The 18,365-nt window shown below is 39.5% G+C and overlaps 1 protein-coding gene across 1 annotated transcript; it reads left to right on the top strand.

Annotated features, from left to right (window-relative positions):
- Window positions 1-1,391: 1,391 nt before the first annotated feature.
- LOC110674122 lies at window positions 1,392-14,050 on the top strand. Its single transcript, XM_021837823.1, has 2 exons — window positions 1,392-1,709; window positions 13,128-14,050. The coding sequence occupies exons 1-2, from the start codon at window positions 1,594-1,596 to the stop codon at window positions 13,435-13,437; spliced, it is 426 nt and encodes a 141-aa protein (XP_021693515.1). The 5' UTR covers window positions 1,392-1,593; the 3' UTR covers window positions 13,438-14,050.
- The last annotated feature ends 4,315 nt before the right edge of the window (window positions 14,051-18,365 follow it).

The raw sequence follows: 18,365 nt of genomic DNA, 5'->3' as shown, positions 1-18,365 counted from the left end.
TTCTCATACGCTCCTTGGCTTTGCGGACAATATCGACATCATCGGGATTGACTGTCGGGCAGTGAAAGAGGCGTTCAGGCCTTTCAAGAGAGAGACAGCGTGGAACGGGCTCACAATCATCCCCACAAAAAGAAAGTAGGTACATGATAGCTGGTGGTCAACGTGAGTCCGGACGTATTAGTGGTAGCGTAATGGTGCTAGGTGGTGAGAACTTTGAAGTGGTGGAAGAATTTGTGTATCTTGGAACACTAGTGACGTGCGATAATGATGTTACCCGCGAGGTGTAAAGACGTATTGCAGCTGGGGGTCGGGCTTTCAACGAGCTCCGTAACCAGCTGAATTCCCGTAGCCTGCTAACGAAAACAAAACTCGCGTTATACAAGACACTGATCCTTCTGGTTGTCCTATATGGCCACGAATCATGGACATTGAAGGAAGTCAACCGGAGCGCTTTCGGGGTGTTTGAACGTAAAGTGCTGCGAACAGTTCTCGGCGGTAAATTAGAAAATGGCATCTGGCGGCGTCGCATGAATCACGAGTTGTACCAAGTGTATAAAGAGGTGGATATTGTCAAGCGCATAAAACACGACAGCATGCGTAGGGCTGGTCACGTTGCCCGTATGGTGGAAGAACGACAATCAAAAATAATAATCAACCAGAAAATCCGGACGTGGCCACCGACTTCGTGGTAGACCGCGCATACGATGGATTTTTGCAGTTGAGGAGGACCTAAGGGCACTGGAAGCGATTGGCCCAGGACCGAGCCCAGTGAAGAAGACTCATCCATTCGGCGCAAATTCATCGTAGCCCATCAAGTATCAAGTAAGTAAATCCTGAACCATTTGAACATGAAGTGGTTCTGACTTGAATAATTTGAATAAGATGTCAGTAAGGCCTGAATCGCTCACACATGAAGTTAATCATACCTGAATCACTAAAATATGGATCAGATCTGAAACACTTAAATGATTTTGACCTTAATAACTTCCACTTGCAAATGCCAAAGGCTTTCTGAACCACATTCTGGGAGTCAAGTATTTATGTGGGATAGTGTATATATGATAATTATCTTAGATCATCACGAAAGATGTAGTAACCTGTGATATGTTCCCTAGATATAACACAACCTAATTTTCAAAATATTCATTAGTTTGTGCCTAACGGCAGCTGCATAGTCTCAAAAACATACAAATACCATATTCGTAATATCACGTAAATGTAATGTACGTTCATATAATTTACGTAATTGGAGGCTTCACTGTATAACGATGCCGCGGAGACAACATCCTTATCTCCAGCAAACACACGAATTGTGCAAACGAGCGAGAGAGTAAGTAAAGGAATCTCCGAGCCCGGGGGATGCTGCTGCACCGCGGCAAAGGCGAGCCCTAATCTCGCACTGTTGCTCTCCCCGTTCGGCTGACTCGGCCGATCCTCTTTGGTCAGTGTATAAAATTTCCAGCCATTGTCCGGCGAGCGATCAGTTGTGCTTGAAACTTGAAACCAAAACGATCGTAGAATATCCCGGAATAATAACGGACGGTTGAGCCTGTTTTTTGTTTGTAAAAGACCTACAGAAAGCTAATTGCCAAAATGACCATCAACGAGAAAACCCGATTGCTGCCCAAGGAGTACCAGAAATCCTACGTGATCCCGATGCCCCAGGAGGACCTCAACAACAACACCAACGACAGCATACTTCAAGAATAGTAAGTTTCGGTGGGATATGGAGTAGATGGGTTCAGTTGACCGAGTTCGACAGCTTGTTTGAAAGTGAGTTCAACAGGTGTTCGGGATAGTGCGTGTCGACAAAAGAAGGCGCGAGTTGGAAGTGATAAAGAACAAGTGCTCTGTTAGAAACTTGGGGCAGAAGGGTATAGTTGGGTGCAAGGGTTGAGGGAGTAGCTTTATGATATGGATTTCTTATCTGCGATAATGATCGGAACAAGTAGAAAGTGGTTGTCACGCAGTGTTGAGTGTAATCATCTTTGGTAAATTGTTGGCGAGTTAATCGCTGAAACTTCGTGATTGAGCTACGTGTTTTATAGAAACCATTATTGCATGATAATGTGCGTGCCTTTATTAACTTCGCTAAGCCAATGGGACAAAAGAATTGTGTTACAATGGTAGCCGCTTTTATTTTTGTGTAGATCGATATTGATTAGGCCAGGGCTGCCCAGTGTACGGTTTCAGTTTTGTACCCGCGAAGAGTTTGAAGATTATCTGGCCTGATGATTGTTGTACTAACTTCAAACTAGAACATACTATGTTCAATTGTTTTGTTCCAAACTAAACTTGAGTTATTATAAATTTCACAGAACTCTAATATGGATTTAAGCAAGCACCAGGACATCTGAATCTAAAAGAGGGAAGATTTCTGACAAAATCTTGGGAAGAATTTTCTCAGAATTATTGTTATGAATTGTTGGAATCCTTGTGCAAGATATTCACGAGTGTTCTGCAGGTATCTCACAAAATCTGTAGTAGAATCCTAGGATGTGCAGCGTATTTAAATAATCCTAGGTAGGATTCTGATAGAATTCTGAGCAAGATTTATATAAAATCCTGGAAAATATTATCGCATATTGCAGGATAGGATCACAATATAATTGTTGGGCAAGATTCTGACAGAATTTTCTATATACATCAATTACTTTATCAAGAAGTGAAAGTCGTACGAATTGAAGCAAAATTGGGGAACTAAGTGCTTTCAAGGAAACGTACCCCAGGCATTTGAAATATCAATATAGTTGCTGTAATAATGGAACATAACTATTTGATGATACATATGTATCAGAATAGCATCAGAAAATTCGAAATTGTAGGAGTTCTTAACGTATCTTTAGAGCGCCAAAATATCATCTAGTCCAGTCTGTCTGAACATCGACCAATTGACATCGAAAATTTATACTTCTTGCAGCAACGTGTTTTGGCACTCAAATTCGCAATATAAGCTAGCTTTTCGTTTTCATTAAAAATCAGAGCTGATGAGATTTGACAGACTATGCGCCAGTTTACTTAGTCCTTCGATAGAACAGTTTGTTTTGCTATAAAAATGCTCCACCGATTTTTTTTTTAAATTTTGTTTGGTCCCAATTTTGGTGCAATCAAACAAAGCATTTCTTATCTCCTATCCTCCTTTCATTTCTTGGTAGAACAATTACAACTACTCAATAGCTGGGGGATGCGATCACAAAATCAACAAGCCGCCAGGCTGCTGTCAAACTAATTTTTTTTATAGAAATGATCAGAGTACGCCTAGAAATGTACGGTCGTGATTTCGACACGCTAAAAATGGTTGTACAATTTATGTAACACAATGACCGCCAACTGTTAAAGAATTGTTGTGTTTGGTCCAAATTATGCATAAGTCTTGTACAACTGCTCAAAATATGTTTCTTATTAACATATGGCCAGGAACTTTCTGATTAAGTATATTTATTGGGTTCATTTCCTGATGTAGCTTTGTGTGAAGTATTTTAAGTGTGTATTTTGAACGTGGTTTCCTACGAGAAAAGCAAACACACAACGGTTAGCACTGGTGGAAAAGATTGTGTTCAATTTGAACAACCAAAATCTTCGAGTCCGCACCTCCTAGCTCAATAGCATATAGTGTGCATTGATCGTTTTTCCATACAAAATGGTCACGTTTGGGCCTGAATCTCGGCTTCTAGAGCTCCGGTTGATCTGGAAATTTGACCGCACCTTGAAAATAACTTGAAATATTTTCAACTGGAAATTTACAACTTTTCATACGCATATTTGACAAAAACTCTAAAAATTGAACACGTTATCAAAATTAATGAATTTGGTAAGACACAATTTTTTTAGAACTCTCGAAAACTTATTCATACAGACTCAAGTCAAAAAAGTATATAAACTTACTTTATCGATCCTACGTGTTTCGCAGACGAAATTCTACACGTTTTGCTCTGAACCAACTCGATTTTTTACTTTTGGAACGTTTAATTTCCGGATTTACAAAACGACGAAAGTAAGATTTTCAACTTTCGCAACCTAACCACTACTTTCGCCGCCCCGCTGTATCGAGAGACAAAGTGACTTAACCACGAATCAAAACAAAACACTACTTGAGTCGATTTTACACTGGTAGAAAAACGTCGCAAGTAACTGAATAAATCGGCTTATAATTTTATCATAAAATTCTTGTGTGAAATAATAGGAACTCCATAGTTTTTGAACGCGAGCTCATTGTATGCAAAATTTAAGCAATGTACACGTCGAAAAAATGTTTAAAAGGTGATTAATTTTAAAACAATTTTAGAAGACAGGTTGTGATTCTTCTCAATTAATTTTCTCAAAACCGTATGGAAGTTACTTACGTCGATTTGAAAAAGTAATCGAGAACTACATTTTCAGTTAAATTATTAGCTTTCATTTTCTTTCAATACAGTGTCGTTTAAAAAAAAATATGAATGGAAATTTTCGATAAACAAAAAGTTTGCACTCAAAATATGAATAGGATTCCGTTCAGAATGCTGAATAGAATTCTGTTTATAATCCTGAACAGGTTTCCGTCCAGAATTCTGAACAGGATTCTGTTCAGAATCTTAAACAGGATTCCATTCAGAATCCTGAACAGGATTCCCTGAATCCTGAACAACATTCCTTTCAGAACTCTGAACAAGATTGAAAATTAGACATGAACAGAACATGCGATTAGTATTTTGAACAGTATTCTATTCAGAATCTTCATCAGGATATTATCAAGAATGCTTAACAAGATTTCGTTAAGAACCTGAATAAAATTTTGTTAAGAACCCTAAACAGGATTTCGGTTAGAATCCTGAACAGAATTCCGTTCACAATCTTTATCAGGATTCCATTACAAATTATAAGAAGGATTCCGTTCAGAATCATGGAAAAAATGAGCTCAGAATACTGGACAGGATTACATTCAGAATGTTAAACAGAGTTCCAAACAGATCCTCGGACAGGTATTTGGTCAGATTCCTTAAAATATTCTGTTAGAAATCCTGTAAAGCAGGTTAATGGTGGAAGATGAAATAACTGGTCTTCTCATAAAAGTATCTTATGTGATGATATATCCTCTCATTCTCATTCATTGTTGACGATCCAGCCACTGTCAGAAAATCTCTCCAATTTAGCTCATAAGAGTTATAATAATTCTTCTTTCTGGTGTTACATCCCGACTGTGATAGAGCTTACTTCTCAACATAGTATTTTATGAGCACTCATACAGTTGTTGATTGAGAGCTATCTTCGCAAAACAATCAAATTGTGTAGCAAGCACAAAGATACTCTGTGCCCTGGGACGTTGACAAAACGTCCAACCTTGATCGGAACGGGATTCTGAACCTCCACATACAGCATGATCTGGCTGAATGGTTGCAAATTTACCTAGAGATAAACCGTAGACGGTTATTTGGGTCCAATAGTAAGCACCTATATGCTAAATTATGTAATCTATAATTAAACACAGCGTCTATATAGTTTTGTAATTTTAAAAAGTTAAAATAAATGTAAATATGGTTTCGATCTATTTCGTCGCAAGCGCTATTATTCGTCGTATCAACCGCAGTGGAACGGTGAGTGTTCGAACTACTCAACAATATAGATTTATTTTCAAAGTGTAATTTTGTGAAAGCTGTCATGGTTCGTCCACTTGTAAATCAAAAATGCAATAAAACTATTGTATTTCGATAAGTAACTGCAGTTCAATTATTCACTAAAACCGCATGGACGAAGGCGTACCGTGCGAAATGTGATTAGCGATGGACGAAGCCACGCCACATTATGATTCAAATTTCTTCCCGCTCCCCTATGTGACTTACTTCACCGATCACGTATTTGCACTATGAAAATCCTTCGTACATCTTGACGGGAAGGATTTCATTCCAATCACACGCCGTAAACTTCTATACTTCTCGAAATTTCAGGAAATCTCCTCAACGACCGCATATGCAAAAAAAACTTTTACGCATATTGATGTGTGCGTGACGTTCGGCGTAGAAAACGATTCCTTTGATTGTAAAACACTCACACTGCACTGTGAGCCGTTATGCATTTGTTCGGTGAAAAGTTATCACTATCACTGTCACTGTGAGCCGTTAGTTGGGAGACGAATCGAAACTGACCACGACCGATATGAAAATCGATACGAAGAATGAAGACAACGATAAGTAATAATTTGATTGGATTATTTCCAATGAACAATCAAGATTTATCAAAATCTTATTGCTCAATGCGAAAGGCGTTTAGGAAAGAATAGTTTGGCATCTGTTTGTATCAGCATAATACATTGCAATACTGGGAAAATTGCAGGTTCTCACTGATCAAAGCTTGATATGATGGATATTAGCGCATCACCCAATGAATGTGTTTTCAATAGTACTAGGTCAAACCTGCAGCCTGCGGTCTGTCACTTGGAAGTATATTTTCTTTGTAATGCTACATTCCTGATAGAACGAAACTTACTGAATAGTTAAAACAGCTTAATTTATGGTTGAATCAATTTTAATTCTTGGTTGCGAAATTCTTTTTTGCAATTTCTCATCGTAATAGGCTGTTTTTCATCACACCAATCTGTCATGGAACGGCAAAGGGGTGGGAAAAGTACTGTAGTAAACATTTAAATGTTTCTACACGACCATCAACATTCAAAGCAAACCATGACCGTTCAAAACAACAAATGTCACGGCTTTTCAAAACTGTAATCTTTTTCTTCCCAACGTTTTTTCAAACCCGAAAGCGAAATGACTCGAGCACAGTGGTGACACAATTTTTCCGGGGTTTTGCATTTTTGCTCGATAAAGGCAGCATGAAATTGAACTGTTTATATGTATCGCAACGGAATTTTTATGCTCTTGCTATTAGCGCTAATAGATTTCAATTAATTGAAAACACAAGCGAAATATTAGCGATTGAAATATTTAACATTTATTCCAATCATTCACCTCGAGATGGATGCCCGAAAACGGTCATAGTGGAGAGACAAAAGCATTCAAGCAGTGTTTGAACCGTTGGCAGCGCAACGTCTGATGGTATTGATGCTGCTGCTGCTTTGTGTTTTGGTTGACTGGCAGAATCGATGAACTGTGGTAAATAGTGGTCACAGTTCCCAAGCCTGAAACGGCCTACTTTCCTGCACTGAAGTATGCAGTGCGGGAATAGTTATTACACAATTAAAACCAGTGCTATAATGATTCATTACGCAACGCTTTCTCATTACGCAACTGTTTTGAGTTGCGTAATGAATCATAACACAACAATTTTTCAGAAGTTGTAAAATAATTGTGAATGCATTCCGATATAATTGATACCCTCAAGTGGTCTTCTACGAAATTGCAAAAAATGTTGCAGAACTCGATTTTTACAGCACTGGTAGTAATTATCCTTAGTAGAAATTAAATTTATGACTCGTGCTATAAAAATTATTATTCTGCAACTTGTTCCGTAAACTACTATTAGTATATTATCAAATGAGCAACAGGGATTGAATCCTGAGAAAATTGAGAGAATCGCTCACGTATCGCTCTCTGTAACTATCATAACATGCTGTACATTGTGAGAGACTGTTTATCGTATACTGCTACAACTTTGATCAGATTGGGGGGATAGTAGTGCATGATAAAACCCCTCTAAACATGCTCCAAGCCTGGGGGACACTATTGCTATTGGAAGTTCGTGGATTGTTTATCGTGCCAGTAAAGAAAAACACCTATCCCCAACGGTAAACAAGCGAGTAAAATGGGTTTTATCATCGCTCTCTCTTTGGGGCTCTCGCTCACTGCTTCCATTTATCAGACTTGTTACACCTTGCGATACAATGACGATCGTGGACCGCAACAGATGGGATGTTTTTCTTTGCTTGCTTTGATCGTGCTTCATACTCAAATGAGAGCGAATTCTGCAAAGCCTGATGAGCAATGAAAAAACAAAGGGGTGTAAATGACATTTTAAACGTTGTCATGTTAGGTATGCTAAAGAAATGTGCTTATGAGCTCTAAAGTATGTTTTAGATTATTTTCCGTGAACTAGCGTGCTTTTCTTAGTCTCGTGATAACATTTGCGGCTGCAATGTACCATATCGGGGCAGTTCCAATGCCCATGTAACTATCTTCTATTTCTGTACAAGTATGACTTCTGATTCAAACTGGTTTCGATCAAACAGTAATGTACTTCAACACGGAAACACATTTCTCATATGCACTTGGCTGCTTCTACCGCTCGTTTTGTATCGATTCAGTTCAGTGAAGCATATCGGTATTCTCTATGGCCACAACTGAACGAATCCGTCGTTGGGAATCGATAATATTCCGCAAACACGTGATTTCCTCCCTCCCCATGGGTAAACGCTACTTATCCTTTATCTTTACCGCTCCGTTATCGGCTTAACAAGTGCGCATCTGTTGCTGTTGAACTTTCCAACGATTATTGACTTGCAAACAACATTAAATCGAGTTTCCAGTCGTTCATCGTGCCCTGGGTAATACGGCACCAATCGCCACTCTAACGGTGTCGAAGATGATCTCAGCGTTCCACTCAACTCGAAATGCGAATAAAAATTTCTTTCCAATGACGATGCGAAATGTGAAATTTGTCCTATCCCGCCAGTTCGATTTGATGGATGTCCGCAAAACAAGCCTTTGTTGCCGTGGTTGAAGCCACCCCGCGAAAGCGGGGTCAAGTTCAATGTCGTTAAGAAATGTTGAACCCCCCAAAAATCTACCGTTCAGACTTCGCGCCGCAGTTTCCATGGTCCGGTGCGGATGCTGATAAAAGTAAACAGCGTCATATGAGTTCTACCGTGAAGTATGTAATACGATCCTCACTGTTGGTTGCTCCTTCCGCATGTTTTCTTCGCTTACGGGATTATCACTTACGTCTGAGGCGCGCGCGTTTTTGCGATTGTGGATTGGCAAACACGTGATTGAACTCAATCTTCTACCGACTTCTTCGGTACGGAGCATCATCATTATCGCAAAGCATGTCGTAATGGAAACGTTTGTGCTTTTTCATTCCTATATTACTGTCATTCCAAGCATTACATTGTTTTTAATTTCTGTATTAGTATCATTTCAAACATTACATTGCGGGGAACGTGCCTCTGGAGCCGACCTTCTGATGTTGGAAAATTATTTTTTTTAGTTTTACAATCAAGCCTTCATGCCAAACACTGTCGAATGTCCTTTTTATGTCTAGAAGAGCAAGACCAGCCTTCAGATTTGTTGGAACGGATCAAATTTGTTACACGTAAAAGTTGATGAGTGGTCGTATGTCCATGGCGGAATCCGAACTGTTCATTGGCAAAAATTTAATTTTCGTTGATGTGGACCATCAATCTGTTCAAAATGACCTTTCCAAAAAGTTTACTGATGGAGGAAAGCAAACTGATTGGACGATAGCTAGAAGCCTCGGCAGGATTTTTGTCTGGTTTTAAAATTGGAATAACCTTAGCATTTTTCCATTTGTCAGGAAAATATGCTAATTGAAAACATTTGTTAAATATATCAACTAAAAATGATAAGCTACTTTCTGGAAGTTTCTTGATGAGGATGTAGAAAATTCCATCATCGCCAGGAGCTTTCATATTTTTTATTTTTTAAATAATAGTTCTCACTTCTTCCAAATCAGTCTCACAGGCATTTTCAAAAACGTTCTCTTGATTGAGAATATTTTCGAAGTGCTGAGTAACTTGATTTTCAATTGGACTAGTAAGTCCTAAATTAAAATTGTGCGCGCTTTCAAACTGCATAGCAAGTTTTTGAGCTTTTTCGCAATTAGTTAGTAATAATTTGTTTTCCTCTTTCAATGCCAGTATTGGCTTCTGAGGTTTTTTCAAAATTTTAGATAATTTCCAAAAGGGCTTAGAGCCAGGGTTCAATTGATTTTCAAATCTTATTTTCAAATTTTTTGTTTCTTAATTGTGTAAAACGTTTCTTGATTTCTTCCTGCAAATCCTGCCATATAATTTTCATGGCAGGATTGCGAGTGCGTTGAAATTGCCTTCTCCTCACGTTTTTAAGACGGATCAAGAGTTTAAGATCATCGTCTATAATCACGGATTCAAATTTTACTTCACATTTTGGAATTGCAATGCTCCTGGCTTCAACAATGGAATTTGTTTTCAAAAATATTGTCATTCAAGTCATAGTTTTGTTTTTAAAGAAATGTTAACATCAATATTATAGTCAATGTATGTTTCATATATTTTTCAGTCGGCTCGAAAATAATTGAAAGTGGAGCTGATAGGATTGAGATTGGGATATTTGAATTGTAACAGAGACATGATCAGAATCAAAATCAGCATGAGTAACTAATTGGCTTCAAAGGTGACTAGAGTCGGTTAAGACCAAGTCAATCGTAGATGGATTTCTGGAAGAGGAAAAAACATGTAGGGCTATCTGGGTATTGAATTGAGAAATATCCTGAAGAAGTTCTGCCGTTGGAATTACTTTGAGAATTATTCCATGACCGATGTTTGGCATTAAAGTCACCAATGACAAAAAAAAATGACTTATTTCGAGCCAATTTTTGCAAGTCAGTTTGAAGCAAATTAACTTGCTGTCCAGAGCATTGAAAAGGCAAATAGGTAGCTATGAAAGTATAATTACCAAGCTGTGTTTCAACAGATACACCTAAAGTTTCAAAAACATTAGTTTCAAATGACGAAAACAGTTGATGTTTTATACGCCTATGAATGATGATTGCAACTCCCCCACATGCCCCATCAAGTCGATCATTAGGATAAACATATAAGTTAGGATCTCTTTTGAGTTTAGATCCAGGTTTTAAATAAGTTTCGGTAATAACTGCTATATGCACGTTATTAATTGTAAGAAAATTAAACAGCTCGTCCTCTTTACCATTCAGAGAACGAGCATTCCAATTTAAAATATTTAAATTATTATTTGGATCCATTAGAAAAACGTAATCCAATAACAATTTGATTTTTAAATTTTACACCAACATGGACTGCTCACAGTGGCTTTGAACATTGCATCAATCATTACATTCAATTGTTCAGTTAGAAAATTAAAATCTGAGGCAGACATATCACTTGAAGTGGGTACATTTGATGATTTCCCATTAGAATTTTCGGTAGACGAAGAAGCTGAGTAGGAGTTACCTGTGGCGGTAGGGTTTTTTCCATTTGATTTGAAACAAGTAGAATGGGTACTCATGGAACGACTAGGGGAGGAGTTCAAATTACCTGCTATGATATCGGCAAAGGATTTTCCGTGAGTAGATACATTCGAAATTGAAAGATTCGAACGGCTACCCGACGGATTAAAATTAGTTTGCGAATGAGCATGATTATGATCTTCCTGATGGGTATGATTCCTAATCAAGCGATCGTTAACTAAAAAATGAGCATTGTTCGATGCTCTACCAGGCAAATTCCGGAAACAACCGTTATCGTAACGGATATTATCTTTTATCTGCCTGGCACGAGCCTCAATGACTCTATTGCGCGAAGGACATGACCAAAAATTGGATTTATGATTTCCCTTGCAATTGGCGCATGAGAACTTGTCGGTATCTTTTTTCACAGGACAGTCGTCCTTAGCGTGAGAATAACCTCCGCAAATCATGCATTTAGCATCCATGCGACAATTTTTTGTACCATGACCCCACTTTTGGCACCGACGGCACTGAGTGTGGTTCTGGTAATTTCCTCCAGGTTTCTGGAAATGTTCCCATGTCACACGGACATCGAACATAATTCTTGCTTTTTCTAAAGCTTTAATATTATTTTGTTCTTTTTTGTTAAAGTGAACTAAATAATATTCTTGAGAAAGCCCTTTCCGAACAATGCCAGATTGGGTTCTCTTTTTCATAATGATTACTTGGACTGGGGAAAATCCAAGTAAATCATTTATACCATTTTTGATCTCTTCAGGTGACTTATAGTCACAAATTTGTCTAGAGCATCGAACTGATTGCTCATTTCGAAGCAATTACCATTATTATCAATTTCGCCCTTGGAAGAAAGTTCACATTCCGGAGAAACATCCTTTCTTCCATTCTTGCCACGTTTGGTGACAGTTTTTAACCCCACTTTTTTGAAAGGAAGTTGTGAATTCAGAGATTCACCCTTCCTTTTGTTTATAGTTGCAACCATGTTTAGTGAATAAACGAAAGAAGACGTGACCCAAACAAGGATCGCAAAGGGATCAGTAGTAGAAAAAATAGTACTGAAAAGTACTGTTTTTGTAGCACTGAAAAGTACCGTAAATTCGGGTGAAATTGATCACCGTGTCTCACGATTTTTTTTTCTTCCTAATGGAGCACAAATATCAATATAACCTGCATTGAATGAACTTTGTTTGTTGTAATAACTGACTAATTGTGTGTTGTGAAGTTTTTTGTGTGGAACTATGTTCATTTCTATGATAATAATAAGACATTTCAGAATCCTGTACGGTGTACTTTCGCCAAACATCCATAAACTTCTAGTTTTAAACAACGATTTGAACATGGTATCAACCTGAAAATTTGTGAGAATACTCCAAATATATCACTAAACCAAATTTCATAATCGAAACTTGTACCAATTTGCCCATTTGGTTGAAATAATTGAATTTTTAGTAGAAATAAAGAAATTCCCTAGGGAATTGCCTACATTTAGGCGTTTCCGCGTATTTCTAAAAAGTTAACTATTTATTATTTCCTCAAATATTGTATTGTTAAGAATTTAGCAAGCACATTCGGATTCAGGAAGCTCAAATTTAGTATGTAGAGTTTTTTTTTCAAAAACTAACAGTAATCGCATTAACAAGTGATCAATGTCACCCCGAAATAGGATCCCTCGATTTTTTACTTTAGAGATGTTTTTTAGCGCTAAAATTAAATGTGTTAGAAAATTTCGATACATGAGCCAATATTGCCCACCGTCGTACTTGTTTTCCTGCATTGAGTTGTTTGGCATTGTCAACATTAGAGAAAACAGACAAGGAAAATCGTAAAAAATGATCAATTTCACCCGAAATTACGGTACCGTTTTTTTATTTTAGCACTGTAAAGTACTGTTCTTCAGGTAGTTCATAAAAACTTCCAAGAGCAGAGAGAATTCGTGTACGCACAGCATGAAGGTACGATGCGCACTGATAGAATCGTTCTTGTTTCCTTCCTCATTCCAGTGACTCGTATGCCCTGACCAAGGAGGAGCTGGCCAAATACATCGAGGATCCGTTCTGGAACCGGGTCCGCTACATTTGCTTCTCGCTCTACTGGATCCTATGCCTGGCGGCGCTTCTGGCCTCGTGCTACCTAGCCGTAGAAGCCCTGGAGAATGGATTCTGCGAAGTGGACGGTCTCGGGAATGGTTCAACAGTGCTGGCCAACGACACGACACTGAATCCGACGACTCTGGTTACGGATCCGACGACAGTGGGAGGAGTCGATGACGCCGGCGTAGTTCTACGCATGATCAGTAGTCAACCGTCCTGAACAGCGACACGCCCTGTGTCGTGGGAATAGCTCGAATAAGCTGTGATCAAGTTTAACCTCAGATTTTTTTTTAAGTAAGCGACAACGACGACGACGGCTTCGGACGGCATCGAGAATCCCTCAAGGATGATTCCGTCGAAGCGGAGAAAGTACAGCGTCCTACGACGCAACTATTTATTCTATTGATGATACATCACCGACGCATGCACCCATCCGAGTGTAAATAGTAGAATTGCATCCCCCATTGATAGGATTAACCATTCTGTCGCTTATCAGCACAGACTCGGGACGGAAAAGCGCTTCTCCGTCCTTATCAGATTACCTATGCGCATGGTTGCAACTGAAGCACGCACGCAGGTCTTGATCTTGCTCCCAGAGAACCGGCCTTCGTCGCATCCGAACCCCCCTTCAGCGATTGCAGTAGAAGCAGTTCAGCTTGTGCAAGCACAGAACGAAAACACACTGATGTAATACCGGAGAGATGTTGGCTCAGACGATGCCTCCGTGTAATCTGTGCCGTCGAAACTCCGGGCGCAGCATTGACATCTGTAATGCAGTGCAGTGCCGTACTGTAAATATTGAAGCAATAAAACAAACAAATTCGAAAAGAAAATGGAACAGTTTTGATTTCGATTGTGATGACAGCGAAGGGAAATATTCCAGGGCAGCGTGGAATTCCATCTAAGCGCGTGAATGTGGGTCACCGATTGGAGGAATTTCACTGCATCGTGCGGGTTATCATGAGTGGAATGTCCGGTCGTCTTCATGATGAGGCATAGAGTTGAACGTATTATTTGGTATTTCGATAAGATGTACGATTAACCTCTGGGCTAACCTCAGTTAAATATTAGATAAATATTATTATTGTAAGCAGTTTTGCTACCGGGTACATTCCCAAATCCTGGCGTGATATTACTGTAAAGTTTATCCCAAAAGGAGGACGTGCGTCGTATGAGGAAGCGAAGAGTTTTAGACCAATCAGTCTGACCTCTTTTCTTCTGAAATGTCTGGAACGCATTATCGATCATCACATCCGTGATGTTTATTTGGCAAACATGCCTCTTCATGTGAATCAACATGCTTACCAATCTGGAAAGTCCACTGTGACTCTTTTACACAAAGTTGTATACGATATCGAGAAAGCATTCGCTCAGAAGCAATCGTGCTTGGGTGTTTTCTTGGATATTGAGGGTGCCTTTGATAACGTGTCTTTCGATGCCATATTGGAAGCCGCACGAAACCATGGGCTACCTACAATGATTACCAATTGGATTCATCAAATGCTCAAAAACCGTTATCTCTTCTCGACATTGCGTCAAGCAGCGATTCGAAAATTGAGTGTTTGCGGATGCCCCCAAGGTGGAGTCTTATTTATTTATTTATTTATTTATTACTTAATTCATCCGACCCAAAAGGTCTCAATGAATGCTTAAAACTAACCATAAAGCAACATATCATGACATTACATCCATACAAATAAAACTTCACTAATTCATTATCATAACAATCATTCTCAAAACTATCGCACTCGGAAAACATTACACACACATTAAAACATTCTAAAAACTCCAAAAACACATTGAACGTAATAAACTAAATCAGTTGAATTAAGGCTTCCATGTTTCGTTATGTCGATTTACAAATTCTCGGATTTTTACTCGCTTGGGCCAAGTAGTTTTACACATAGCTAATTCTTTGTATTGCTCTTGCAGTGCTATTTTAAAAGAAACATAATCAAGTCTAGAACACACTTTTTCTCTTGACACCAATTTTCTTACATCTATAATATCGACGGAGTTTATGCCTAAGCAACGAGCTACCATAAAACTGATATCTTTTTCGGTCACATTTGGATCGATATTCGTTACAAACAAATCGAACGTTTTGTTATCGTCGTTTTGCGAATGTTGTTCATCAGAAACATATACATCTGCTTGAGAATTTTCGCACATTGAATTTGTTGCTCCATGAAGACAAGGCGATGACACAGGAGTAGAGTGGCGTTGCGTCTTTCCATCGGACGAAGTCTTCTCAGATGCAGTGATAGCAGCTAAAGTTTCAAATATCGTTGCAACTTTGGTTTTCAACTCCATAATCTCCTGGTCCACGGATCGAGTTGCGATCTGCAGTGGCTCTCGACGTTCACGGTATTTGCAAAAATCTGCCATACAGCAATCACACAGCCAAATGATGTTATTCGATAACGCATTCCATTGCTGTTCATCAACACCGACACATGATGCATGGAAACGTTTAGAACATTTGCCTTCACACACGGTATACATAGCTCCTTCGGTGATGATTTGCGAACACTTCTGGCAGTCCATTGTGAACAGCGAACACATTGGAGTAGATGCAGTCGAGGTATGCGAAGAGCAAAACATTCGATATTTGAAGCCGAATATTATTGCTTTATCCACAACAAAACTAATATATGATGTTGGACTCTCGAAGCAAACACGTGAATCATTGATTCTCTCAACACGGTAATATTAAAATCGGCGTAAAAACTTGGAAAACAGCGTTCAATCACGAGCGACTAGTAAGCACGTCAAGCCACAATCTTGTCACCACTTTTGTGGAATCTCGTAGTAGATACGCTATTGAGGCAACTCAATAATTGCGGTTTTCCAACTTATGGATTTGCCGACGACTATCTAGCTCTGATAGTTGGTATGTGCATAAGCACCCTATTCGACCTGATGCAAAGTGCTCTTCAGGTAGTCGAGAGTTGGTGTCGCCAATATGGCCTTTCGGTTAACCTGAATAAAACATCTATTGTTCTTTTTACGGAAAGACGAAACCGCGATGGAATTCGACCTTTACGTCTTTTTAGCACTGAGATTAATGTGATTGATCAAGTAAAGTATGTCGGAGTCATTCTAGATTCCAAACTTTCATGGACACCTCACATTGATTTCAGAGTCAAAAAAGCTTGCATGGCCTTCGGTCAATGCCGGCGAACCTTTGGTAAAACTTGGGGCCTCAAACCCAAATATATCAAATGGATTTACAATACAGTTGTTCGACCAATATTGGCATGTGGATGTCTTGTGTGGTGGCAAAAGGGCGAAGTGAGAACAATCCAATCAAAATTGGGCCATCTACAAAGGATGTGCTTGATGGCGATGTCTGGTGCGTTCTCTACAACTCCCACAGCAGCGCTTGAGGCCATTTTCGACGTTGCGCCACTACACATATATCTTAAACAAGAAGCACTTTCTTGCTCTTACCGTTTATGGGTACTGGATCTACTGGAGAAAAATCCAGTAAATCGTAGATCTACACACACTTCGTTGTTTCCACTTTTGGTGAATTGGGACAAAATTGTCCTTGCTCCAAGTGATCTCACAATTGCTTGTCACTTTCCTTACAGGACATTTACCACACAATTCCCTTCACGGGAAGAGTGGACGTCTGGCTATTTGGAAAGAAGTATATCAAACAATATAGTATGTTACACTGATGGCTCCCTTCTTGAAGGTAGAGCTGGTGCAGGAGTATATTCTCGTGAGCTAAGGCTGAATCAGTTTTACTCACTTGGTAGAAACTGCACCGTTTTTCAGGCGGAAATATTTGCTCTTATGTGTGGAGTGCAATCAGCACTTCAACAGCGCGTAATGGGTAAAATCATATACTTCTGTTCAGATAGTCAAGCTGCTATAAAAGCTCTCGCTTCGGCCAACTCAAGGTCGAAGCTTGTTATCGCATGTCGAACTCAAATTGAGGAACTGAATTCAGTCAACTCTGTAAACCTTGTATGGGTACCTGGCCATTCTTCCATCGCTGGAAATGAATTGGCTGATGAGCTAGCTCGCGATGGAGCATCGCATGACTTCATTGGCCCTGAGCCGGCTATTCCAATTTCGAAGTGCTGGGTGAAGCTTCAGATAAACTCTTGGGCGGCAATCCAGGACAAGCAATCTTGGAATAGTTTGGAGTCATGTCGTCAAACAAAATTGTACATTACTGAGCCATCTCCAAGGGTAGCGAAGTATTTAACAAATCTGTCAAAGCAGAATTGCAGTCTCTTGGTCAGTGCGTTGACAGGCCACTGCCGACTCAACTATCACATGGCAAATATTCAGCGTGCTGACTCATTCGTGTGTGATAGTTGTGACTCCGATTATGGAACTTCGTATCACCTGATATGTAACTGTCCAGTTTTTTCGCAAATACGATTCCAATTACTTGGTAAACACTTATTAAGTGAAACTGAATTCAGAAGCCTGAATCTTCAGGACATTCTGTTATTCTTAACCCGCTGTGGTAATGAGCTATAGGCTCTCTTCACGCTCATGCGTTTTGCAGTGCCCTTTTTAGGGCGCTGTTCGAACCCATTGTGGTATGGAGTTAAATGCTCTCAATTCGCTTATGCGATTTTCCCTCTTCAAGGGACCCCACTCCTATTTCCTCCCATCTTTCCCTTCCTTTTCCTCTCCCATCGGGTAGATGATGAAATAGGCTCAAATATGGCGATGGCACAAATCTCCCAACTGGTGGGGAACGTGCCTTTGGAGCCGGCCTTCTGATACCTGATACCTGTTGGCTCAGACGATGCCTCCGTGTAATCTGTGCCGTCGAAACTCCGGGCGCAGCATTGACATCTGTAATGCAGTGCAGTGCCGTACTGTAAATATAGAAGCAATAAAACAAACAAATTCGAAAAGAAAATGGAACAGTTTTGATTTCGATTGTGATGACAGCGAAGGGAAATGTTCCAGGGCAGCGTGGAATTCCATCTAAGCGCGTGAATGTGGGTCACCGATTGGAGGAATTTCACTGCATCGTGCGGGTTATCATGAGTGGAATGTCCGGTCGTCTTCATGATGAGGCATAGAGTTGAACGTATTATTTGGTATTTCGATAAGATGTACGATTAACCTCTGGGCTAACCTCAGTTAAATATTAGGGTTAGTATATAAACT

Source organism: Aedes aegypti, chromosome 1 (assembly GCF_002204515.2).
Source record: "Aedes aegypti strain LVP_AGWG chromosome 1, AaegL5.0 Primary Assembly, whole genome shotgun sequence".
Taxonomy (NCBI): Eukaryota; Metazoa; Arthropoda; class Insecta; order Diptera; family Culicidae; genus Aedes; species Aedes aegypti.
The sequence above is the reverse complement of the archived record's forward strand: the minus strand, read 5'-3'. Positions and strand labels throughout refer to the sequence as shown.

Coding starts and splice junctions, on each gene's coding strand:
- LOC110674122 (XM_021837823.1), top strand. CDS start 1,594: ATGACCATCAACGAGAAAACCCGATTGCTGCCCAAGGAGTACCAGAAA. Junction 1,710..13,127: donor GACAGCATACTTCAAGAATA/GTAAGTTTCGGT, acceptor TCCTCATTCCAG/TGACTCGTATGCCCTGACCA.